Consider the following 11560-nt stretch of genomic DNA (forward strand, 5'->3'; position numbering starts at 1 on the left):
CCGCTACGTTGGAGTTTAACCCGGTGGACGAGAGGGTCGCCTCCCTTCGCCTGCGGGTTGTGGGGGGGAAAACTCTGACTGTTGTTTGTGCATATGCACCAAACAAGAGTTCGGAGTATTCGGCCTGGGGCTCCAGTCGGGGACTCCATAGTTCTGCTGGGGGACCTCAACGCGCACGTGGGCAATGATGGAGACACATGGAGAGGCGTGATTGGGAGGAACGGCCTCCCTGATCTAAACCAGAGTGGTTGTTTGTTGTTGGACTTCTGTGCTAGTCATGGATTGTCTATAACGAACAACATGTTCGAACATAGGGATGCTCATAAGTGTACTTGGTACCAGAGCACCCCAGGCCAAAGGTCAATGATCGATTTTATAATCGTTTCATCTGATCTGAGGCCGTATGTTTTGGACACTCGGGTGAAGAGAGGGGCGGAGCTGTCAACCGATCACCATCTGGTGGTGAGTTGGGTCAGGGGGTGGGGGAAGACTCTGGACAGACCTGGTAAGCCCAAACGGGTAGTGCGGGTAAATTGGGAACGGAGGAGGCCCCTGTCCGACAGACTTTCAACTCACACCTCCGGCGGAGCTTTTCGTGCATCCCTGTGGAGGCTGGGGGCATTGAACCCGAGTGGACAATGTTCAAAGTTTCCATTGCTGAAACTGCGGTGAGGAGCTGTGGTCTTAGGGTCTTAGGTGCCTCAAGGGGCGGTAACCCACGAACACCGTGGTGGACACCGGTGGTCAGGGAAGCCGTCCGACTGAAGGAGGAGTCTTTCCGGGATATGTTATCCCAGAGGACTCCGGAGGCAGTTGCAAGTTACCGAAGGGCCCAAAAGGCTGCAGCCTCTACTGTGAAAGAGGCAAAGCAGCGGGTGTGGGAGAAGTTCGGAGAAGACATGGAGAAGGACTTTCGGTCGGCACCAAGGTGCTTCTGGAAAACCGTTCGCCACCTCAGGAGGGGGAAGCGGGAAACCATCCAAGCTGTGTACAGTAAGGACGGGACGCTGTTGACCTCAACTGAGGAGGTAATAGGGCGGTGGAAGGAGCACTTTGAGGAACTCCTAAATCCGACTAATACGCCCTCTATGGTAGAGGCAGAGCCGGAGGATGATGGGGGATTGTCGTCAATTTCCCTGGTGGAGGTTGCTGAGGTAGTTAAACAACTCCACAGTGGCAAAGCCCCAGGAATTGATGAGATCCGTCCAGAAATGCTTAAGGCTCTGGGTGTGGAGGGGTTGTCTTGGTTGACACGCCTCTTCAACATTGCGTGGAAGTCTGGGACGGTGCCTAAGAAGTGGCAGACCAGGGTGGTGGTTCCCCTTTTTAAAAAGGGGGACCAGAGGGTGTGTGCCAATTACAGAGGTATCACACTTCTCAGCCTCCCCGGTAAAGTCTACTCCAAGGCGCTGGAAAGGAGGGTTTGGTCGATAGTCGAACCTCAGGTTGAAGATGAACAATGCGGATTCCGTCCTGGTCGTGGAAAAACGGACCTTGTTGACCGGATCGTTACTCTCGCAAGGATCCTGGAGGGAGCCTGGGAGTATGCCCAACCGGTCTACATGTGGTTTGTGGATCTGGAGAAGGCGTATGACCAGGTGCCCCGGGAGATACTGTGGGAGGTGCCGCGGGAGTACGGGGTGAGGGGGTCCCTTCTCAGGGCCATCCAATCTCTGTACGACCAAAGCGAGAGCTGTGTCCGGGTTCTCGGCAGTAAGTCGGACTCGTTTCAGGTGAGAGTTGGCCTCCGCCAGGGCTGCGCTTTGTCACCAATCCTGTTTGTAGTATTTATGGACAGGATATCGAGGCGTAGTCGGGGTGGAGAGGGGTTGCAGTTCGATGTGCTGGGGATCTCATCGCTGCTTTTTGCAGATGATGTAGTCCTGATGGCATCATCGGCCTGTGACCTTCAGCACTCACTGGATCGGTTCTCAGCCAAGTGTGAAGCAGCTGGGATGAGGATCAGCACCTCTAAATCGGAGGCCATGGTTCTCAGCAGGAAACCGATGGAGTGCCTTCTCCAGGTAGGGAATGAGTCCTTACCCCAAGTGAAGGAGTTCAAGTACCTTGGGGTCTTGTTCGCGAGTGAGGGGACAATGGAGCGGGAGATTGGTCGTAGAATCGGCACAGCGGGTGCGGTATTACATTCAATTTATCGCACGCCAGTCAGAGCTGGTTAATGTGGCTCGGGAAAGGGAAGTTTGGGGTCCCCTGCTGGAGCTGCTACCCCCGCGACCCGACCCCTGATAAGCGGACGAAGATGGATGGATGGATAGTCATGTACTGTACTTAAGTACATGGACAGTAAAAATAGTGGACGTAGCAGCCGTGATGTCAGCCATTGGTTTGTGGACTGCTGTTTTGGAGCCTCGAGTTTGGGAATCTTGTTTTTTTGGAACCGGGTGTGATGATTTTTAGGATATGTGTTGAGGAAGGAGCAGGACCACATCGCAAAAGTCGCCTTAAGATGGACACCACCTGGCAAAAGAAAACCTGGGAGGCCTAAAACCACCTGGCGCAGAACTGTGACAGATGCAATGGAGAGCATTGAAGCCCTATGTCCCATAGGGGACGAAGGGGAGTAAGTAAGTTTCTCTCTTTATTCACTGCAAGTCCAAACTGTTAGAAAAGTTTTTCAGTCTGTAAATTAAAATGACACAACTATTGAGCAACTCTGGGTCCAGACTTTGGGCTTAAATGTGGCTGGGGCATCTGTTCCTCAAACTGCTGTCTGCCATCCTGTGGAAAACCTCTTCCTCTTTAGCTACAGCTGTCAACTTCTGTTCAAGTTTCGCCACGTCAAGGAACCACAAAGTACTGACGCTGGGAGCAGGGAAATCTATTTAGAGCGCTTTACTTTATTCATTTAAAATAGGATTAATATATCAATATTATATTGGTGCCAGCGTATCAATTCTTGTATCGCACAAAGAAGGAAAACAATATATTGCTGTAGCGCTATTTTGTCCCAGCACTAGACAAGACCCAAAAACAAGTTCAGGTCTATTTTAATGTCGACAGCCTCTGTCCACGTGACCTTTAGAGATGTGTACACGTTAACTCACTGTGTCGGCAGCTGCTGACGTTCAGCAGACCGGACTGCCTACAGGGACAGAAGCCTTCATTGGGAGCGTAATCCGTCCCGTTGGCGAACAGAGTCTTGGGTGCAACATATCGATACAGAGGGATACCCTTCATCTGCCCGTCACGCTGGTAAACAAGCTCCATGGATCTGAAAAAACACAAATTAAAAAAACAGGGTTTTTCATAAGCACGCAAAAAGAATTGTGCGATAAAAGAAACGAGAAAGAGTGGAAAACACTTTCACCTGCAGGCGTCGGGGCTGTAGAAAGGTAGCGTGCTCTCTCTGGTCATGAAGGGAGGCCACATCTGTCCAGCTGTTCCATTGATCATGTTACACTGAGGAGTCCTCCAGTAGTTCAGCTACCAACCGAGACGACAGTCGAGTCAGGTCGGTGTGAAGAACATACTGTACACAATAAAACATGCAGCATTGGCATCTCACCTCCGTCAGACCGTTCCACGAGTCGACTTTGTGGACTTTCCTGATGTCGTCTTTTCCGGTGTGGATGGTGAACAGGCCGGTGTTGGAGTTGTTGAACTAAATAAAGATATAGTTGAACACTTTATCTGCAGGAGCTTCTGATCCCTTGTTTGACCAAGAGTCCAAAACCCAAAGATATTTAAGTTACCCCTGGAATTCCAGCAGGCGTGGAGGAACCACGTTCTGGTTGCGCGGTAGTTTTTTCTGACGTCTCAGAAGCGGAGCGTTTTGCCTGCCAGACTCATGGATTTCGTTCTTTCCATAGTCTATTTATGAACGGCATGAATCAAAGATGTGTAGCTGTGTTTCAGTTGTTAAAACAGTGTAGTGATGTGATATACAATCGGGAATCTTCACAGAGAGTTTATTTGGAAATTTAACCTGGTGCTCTTTGCCCGGTCCATTTCCTGCCCGACCTGTCGGACAGCCCAGTGTGAGGCCATATGATTACGGGAGAATCACGGTATTACATATCACACAAAAATCCATCTCGTCAAGCTAATGCGTTTGTGTCCGAACAGCAGCGCCCTAAACCAATCAGCGTCCAGCGAGGAGCTACGGCCGTTATTAAGATGTGAGTGACGCCGGCGACTGTTTCGTTCAAAACAACAATGGCGGACGTGATAGACAGATGGTTCATCCAATCACCTGCCAGGTATTTTTTTTGAAAGTGCCTGCCCTTTCCCAAACAGTTTCCAATGACGGCTTATATATATATATATATATATATATGGCTTATATATATATATATATATATCTCTCTATCTATCTATCTATCTATACACACACACACACACACACACACAACAACGTTATCGCATATTTTCCTCATATGGTGCAGCCCTAATTGTGATTGGTTTAAAGAAATGTGTGGTGTAGCCAGACCTTCCTCCACAGCGCTGTGGAGATCGGCCAGGCAATGCTAACTAAGGTTATATCCAACTAGACTTAACAAATCATTCACTCACCTCAGCAAAGAGTCCAAACTTCCCCGATGTGGGCAGCATGCCGGGCAGGTATTTATTGAGGAAATCAACCAGACCGCTGTCATAACCCCACATCAGCTCCCCAACTGGCTTGGTCAGGAACGGCCCCTCTTTGAAAGTCTTGAAGGTGGCGCTCATCATTAAACGCACTGGGAAAGGCATGTTTTCCATCATGATGGCTGCACCCTGAAAACACAGATGGGAGTAGGGTTGAGCATCTTTCAAAGATTTTCAACACCAGTACCAATACCGCGACTTTGATACCGGTTCCTAAACGATACTTTTTCCATACCAATTTTTTAAAACAAAAAGAAATAACAACATTACGGCAAAAATGTCTCCAAGTCAATCAACATCCTCTTAAAAGCGACCAATGAGACCAACTCAGTAAGTTTCATGGATTTCTGTAACTTGCTCCAGGCAGGGGGAGCAGCAAACTTAAAGGCTTTTTTCCCAGCTCAGTTCTAACCTTTGGAACAGACAGCAGGAAAGGATCCTGGAAACGAAGATTGTAAGTCCTGGTACTATTTACACCGATATAGGTCAGAAGGTAGGATGAAAGGAGACCTAAAATAGCCTTGTATAGGAAGGTATGCCAATGTTGAAGTCTCCATGTTGATAGAGAAGGCCATCCAACACGTTCATACAGTTCACAATGGTGAGTGAGGACTTTCATACCAGTGATGAACCTCAGAGCTCCATGGTATACAGTGTACAGTGCATGTTAACTTTGAGATGAAGCATGCATGTATAAAACATCACAAAGTCAAGTACAGACATAAAAGTGGCAGCGACCAGCCTCTTTCTAGATTTGAACGAAAGGCAGGATTTGATTCTGAAATAAAATCCTAGTTTAAGTTTTAATCTTTTTGCTAGCTGCTGAATATGAAGGGTAAAAGAAAGAGATTCATCAATTAAAATACCAAGATATCTGTACTTAGAAACACATTCAATTTTCGTACCCTGGGAAGTGAGGATTGAAGGGAGATTTGATTTAGATTTCGAATTTGAAAAAAGCATTTGTTTTTTCTGCATTTAAAACAAGTTTTAAATCATAAAGATTCTGTTGAAGCGTGTTAAAAGCAACTTGTAACTGGGAGAGGGCCTGATCTGCGGTCGGTGCAGAGCAATACAGTACAGTGTCATTAGCATAAAAATGAAATTTTACATTAGACACGTTATGATCAATGTTATTGATATGGAGGATGAATAGCAGTGGCCCCAAGGCTGACCCCTGAGTCACGCCTTTTGTTATTTTGAGATAGCAAGAAGTGCTGCTCTCTGCCTGCACACACTGAGTTCTGTCTGTAAGGTAGTTAACAAACCAGCCGACAGTTTTTTCACAAAGCCCAGCCCTATACAGTCTCTGCTTAAGCACTATGTGGTCCACTGTATCAAATGCCTTTGAAAGGTCAATAAAAAGGGCTGCACAATGCTGCTTATTATCATATTCATACACCTTTATGCCTTTTAGTGCATAGAAAACTAAGCTATACAATTAATCGTTGGTATGTTTTAATGTTAAACATACATGTGACAGTGAATCCTTAAGATAAACTGTATCTGTGGATCTTAGTGACTACCTTACCTATGGGCCAGTAAGCCTTCATTCATTCATTCATTCATTCATTCTGCTAGATGATGGTCTAGTCCCTCAAACGTTGCCTACTATTAAATTTATTTTTTACAAGCTAGACAGTGAGTTTCTTTGCAACTTTTGACCTACTTATCTCCCTCCGATGCACCTGTCTCACGTTATAAAATAGATGTGCAAAGTATTTTTCTGTTACTAAAAACAAAAAAGAACTCAGTAACTGACCCCCTAGGGGCCCCAGACACCCTGTGGAAGATCTCTGCTTTAGAGGCAATTCTGAGCCTAAAAAGTATTGAATTCGGTACTCAGCCCTAGATGGGAGTGAAAAGGCAGATAGGATTGCGAGTGAATTAACTAGAGAGTGTGTGTTGATGCAGCAGGGGAAATGATGTCTCACCAGCACCAACATGTTTGGAATCGTGACGACATCGGACTCGTTCCCTGAAGACATGGACGGCTCAAAGAAGTACGTTCTGTATTCCCTGTAGGACACTGTGCCGTTGGCATGAAATGTGATGTTGTCTTTCTGAATGTGTTTTCTGAAAAATAAGTAAGACAATATTAACAATTAAACATTCGTCTCCCTCACTGTTAAAGCTTCAGATGGATAGATTTTCTCACTAAAGTCTCTCTGAACACAGTCTGTCTCCTTACTGTACAGATGAGAGAAGATCAATAAGTTCATGAAATTTTTTCTTTAAGTGTCTTTAAGCCTGGCCCACTTTCGGGAACACTATGTTTCCCTTAAACAATCTGTACATTAAGTAGGTCATTCTACATGCCACAAATTAAACTTATCCAGTAACAAAGTGGGATGTGGTCCAAACATTGTTTCATAAGTATTTATTTTGTACAACTGAGGGGTACGTTTAGAGGGTTGAACTCTAGGTAACACTTTATAATAACCATCATTGATAGATGCTAAATTGATAGTCAATTAATCTTTAGTTAAAAAGGTCCCCATGGCATGAAAAAGTCACTTTATGAGGTTTTCAACATTAATGTGAGTTCCCCCAGCCTGCCTATGGTCCCCCAGTGGCTAGAAATGGTGATAGGTGTAAACCAAGCCCTGGGTATCCTGCTCTGCCTTTGAGAAAATGAAAGCTCAGATGGGCTGATCTGGAATCTGCTCCTTATGAGGTCATAAGGGGAAAGGTTACCGCCCCTTTCTCTGCTTTGCCCGCCCAGAGAATTTGGCCCACCCATGAGAGAAAGACTTGTCATGGCTTGCAAACCAAGGAGGTAAGCGAGCGTCCACAAAGCGTAGCTCCAATGGAGCCATTTTGTTGCTATCAACCCATCACCTGCCGTTAGCATTCCATTGACTCCCATTCATTTTGGCACCACTTTGATAGCGAATAACTTTACATCTGAAGTGTTTAAAGACTCTATTTGTCCATTGTTTATTTCTAAAGAAACACGACAATGTATAAAAGGCTCCATTACCTTGTACCTCACGTTATGGCTCCGTAGCAGACGTTTTTGTAAAAATAGGCTAACGATTGTATAATAACCACGAGACTTACTGTCGCATAGTAGAGGAATTACCGTATACTACAGGAGAAGCTCTCAGGCAGTTTCGACTTACATTAGCTGTTTAAGTTTAATTACTAATGTTAACTATCATTTTAGTGATCAATAATTAGCCTGTGTCTATGTTATCTCCTTACATATACCTACGCTCTCCGTCTCTGCTAGATTGGGAATGATTGAGATTTTTTAGGGGACCACTAAGGTCTATATAAAAGAGACTTCAGATACAGTATTAGGGGACCACTAAGGCCTATATAAAAGAGACTTCAGATACAGTATTAGGGGACCACTAAGGTCTATATAAAAGAGACTACAGATACAGTATTAGGGGACAACTAAGGCCTATATAAAAGAGACTTCAGATACAGTATTAGGGGACCACTAAGGTCTATATAAAAGAGACTTCAGATACAGTATTAGGGGACCACTAAGGTCTATATAAAAGAGACTTCAGATACAGTATTAGGGGACCAGTAAGGTCTATATAAAAGCATCCAAAAAGCAGCATGTCATAGGACCTTTAATTGTCATTTAACTGTTAGCAAACAGTCATCTTACTGTTAACAAATAATGAAATTATAATGAATAATAAACTCCATTGTGCAGGCTACCGCATGCTAACAGTTAAATGACAATTAACTAAAGATGAATTGACTATCAATTTTACCATCTATTAATGATGGTTATTATAAAGTGTTACCTAATTATTTTAGAGAGTTCAACCCTCTAAACGTACCCCTCGTTGTACAAATGGAATACTTATGAAACAATGTTTGGACCACATCCCACTGCGTTACTGGCATGTAGAATTACCTACTTAATGTACAGATTGTTTAAGGGATACATAGTTTTCCCAAAAGTGGGCCAGGCTTAAAGACACAGCTGTACTTGAGAACATATAGTACAGTATACAGCTTATGGATAGCGATAGCCTGCACAATGGAGTTTTAACGGAGTGCGGTAAAAAACAGACAAGATAGTCTCAATTTGAATCCAAATATCTCAAATATGTCAGACAGGTTATCCTATTGGTCATATACATTACCCAAAGCAACAAAAGCAGAGAAGGGACCTGGGAAAACATCTTGCAACATATTTACAGGCTGCAGGACAAAGTGTGCTGCTGATAGGCAAATGCAATACAGCAAAAACAAGCATGCGTAGTTCATGGTTCAGCGGTTGTTCTCAGGGAGGTATTGGATGTACCTGTACACATAAGGTCCTTTCTGCTCCACCATGGGCTTCTCTCCGTCCAGGATCTCTTTCGGGTTGAGGACGTTGAAGAAGTACACAGACATGTAGAACGGCACAGGGACGTCCTTCCACATGGTGTAGGACATTTCATTCTTTGGGTCGATCACTGTGTTCTGACATGAGAGGGAGAGAAAGAAGGGTAAATCATACAAAAGGGGATACAACAATTATTTTCTCAATTGATCGTTTTCTCATAAAATGCTTGAAAACTGGGGGGGAAAAAAAGTTGAATCTTCAGAATGCTTGTTTTTATTCCTTCAACTGCCCAAAGCCCCAAATATATTCACTTTACTATCATACATGGTAAAGAAAAGCATCAAATCTTTAGATTTAGGAAGTAGAAAACAGCAAATATCTGACATATTTACTTAGAAAAATGACCGAAAAATCTACACGAACAAAAGAGTTGCAGCTAGCGATTATTATCGATTAATGGGTTGGTCTTTAAAATGTAAAAAAAAAAAATGGTTAAAATAAAAAAGTCAATCAGTGTTTCCCAAAGCCCAAGATGCCGTCCTCTAACTTTGAATTTTTTTTTTTTTTATTGGATTTTTGTTTTGTTTTTTTTGTTGTTTGAGATCAAATCCAATATCAGTTGCACTTTTGAAAATTCAACTTTATTTCACACACACAGCTCCATAGCAGTATAAAAATATGTAAAACAACAACCTAGAGGATAAGGATAAGAGGACACGTTTGTCGTTTTGCACGGTTTATATAAATAAAGGAATACTTTTCAAGTCATTTATCTGCAGCTCATCCAGTTAAAAAAAATCCTGAGAAAATCGTATTGTGAACCTAACATCGTAAGTCGTTTTGAATCGTAAAACACATCATATAAAAACATATTTTATGTAAAAAGCAGAGCTAAATAAATGGAGTAAAAAGCACAATATTGCTTCCAAGTATTGGAGTAGAAGAATAAAGTAAGACAAAATACTCAAGTGAAGTACAAGTTATGTCAAAATAGTTCTTAAGTGGAGTACATGAGTAAATGTTCCAGCAAATGTAAAAAGTGCTTCAAGCTTTCTTTATGTCTATAACAGAAAAACATAGTTACATAGTTCAAAGGCAAACATGCGCTGTTGCATCAAGTTTTATGCACTTTGTAGCCTTATATGGTTTAATGCACATGTAGGCATATTTATATCTTTTATCTCACAGAGCATGTGGAATATTTACATATATTTTGTTTTATGTAAATATTTTATATATATAATTATTTATATTATTGTGGGTTTGGTGTACCACTTATCTGTGTGTAGTACTATTGCCCAAGCTAAATTTCCCCTTGGAGACAATAAAGTATATCTTATCTTATAGGCCTATCAATCTTACTCATTTATTCCACCACTGAGACATGTACACATATATAATATACGGAATATACACATTTCTATCTTTCACTTTCGTTCTTTACAGGTCTTATTTTTCCACACCAGTGTTTAAGGACAACCTTAGGAGCATGCCACATCTTGTTTTGTTTTGTTAAGGTAACGATGACGAATACTGCTTGAATTGGCAGGAACCAGAGTGCATACATATTATTCTTTATTAACAGTTTGTTTCCCTGCACGCGCCTTTTAACATTTATTCATTTCTTTCACGCAGCAGTCTGGAGCTTTTTGAAACTTTCGGCTGTGGTTACAGACTAAAAAAAACTTGACTCAGCACGTTAAAACACTGGTCTAAACCAAATTCAAATACAGTCTATTGTGCAAAGTTAAACATGCTAAATGTCCATGTCAGCACGCTGGCTTACCTTTACTACTTGGTCGTCGATGATTATTGGTCCTACAAAGGTAAGAACCGTCCCAAAAAACACCGGGAGGACCCCTGCTACTATAAACCCAATAGCGACTTTGGATTTATCGATTGCCATAGCTTGTTATTGACAGCCGACAGCCTGTGACCTGTGTCCGTAGCTTGTTTATATCCAGAAAAAGCGTCACGGCTAAACAGAGTTAGCTAACTGTGACAACAGACTACCACAAAACCTCAACATAAAATAAGCTAAAGCCTAAAGCCCAGCCGGCTTTTTAAACCTTTTGATCCATTCTGCCCCATCTCGATCTGTAGCCGTATTTATAAACCATTCGTCACGCCTCCGCCGAGCCGAGGACTCTGGGAAATGTAGTTCCCGCGCATTCTCCTCTAAAACAACCAGGTTATAGAACACTGGTTGAAGAAGTAGGCTACACAGATGCTGCAAAGGAAATAGTAGTAACACCATAATGGGATATACTTTGTTACAAGTAAAAGTCCTGCATTCAAAGTTTTACCTTAGTAAAAATACAAAAGTATTAGCCTCAAAATATACTTAAAGTACAAAAACAGTGGTGCTTCCTGCTGATGAAAACAATGATGTAGCCTTTACACCAAATAGCCTTTTTAGCACAAGAATGTACATGATTACAGTTAAGGTGGGAAAACACTCATAGGATTAATTCAAAAGTCACAGTTGCATTCTTTTGTTTAACATCTTAACATAATGTCAATCGTTTTTGGGTTTTTTTTTTATTGTTGGAAAGTTTCACTCCTTTTGATTGCATGGAGCAGAAGGGTATGTGAAAATGGAATTTGCTCAAAACAAGCAGGGTCGGTTTTAACCTGCTATATTAGGGTGGA

General features: G+C 42.7%; 1 protein-coding gene across 4 annotated transcripts in view; it reads right to left on the bottom strand.

Annotated features, from left to right (window-relative positions):
* The window catches only part of scarb1 (scavenger receptor class B, member 1), a 30843-nt gene extending 19906 nt beyond the window's left edge, over window positions 1-10937 (bottom strand). For all 4 annotated transcript variants that reach the window (XM_078271659.1, XM_078271657.1, XM_078271660.1 and 1 more), the window contains exons 1-7: window positions 10695-10937; window positions 8885-9045; window positions 6543-6684; window positions 4534-4737; window positions 3527-3622; window positions 3329-3444; window positions 3066-3232 (exon numbers count right to left, since the gene is read on the bottom strand). In XM_078271659.1, the coding sequence (XP_078127785.1) occupies window positions 3066-3232; window positions 3329-3444; window positions 3527-3622; window positions 4534-4737; window positions 6543-6684; window positions 8885-9045; window positions 10695-10814 (1006 nt within the window). In that variant the 5' untranslated portion in view covers window positions 10815-10937. The remainder of the gene's footprint in view (window positions 1-3065; window positions 3233-3328; window positions 3445-3526; window positions 3623-4533; window positions 4738-6542; window positions 6685-8884; window positions 9046-10694) is intronic.
* Between the last annotated feature and the right edge of the window lie 623 nt (window positions 10938-11560).

This window comes from Sander vitreus, chromosome 16 (genome assembly GCF_031162955.1).
Source record: "Sander vitreus isolate 19-12246 chromosome 16, sanVit1, whole genome shotgun sequence".
In the NCBI taxonomy this organism is placed as follows: domain Eukaryota; kingdom Metazoa; phylum Chordata; class Actinopteri; order Perciformes; family Percidae; genus Sander; species Sander vitreus.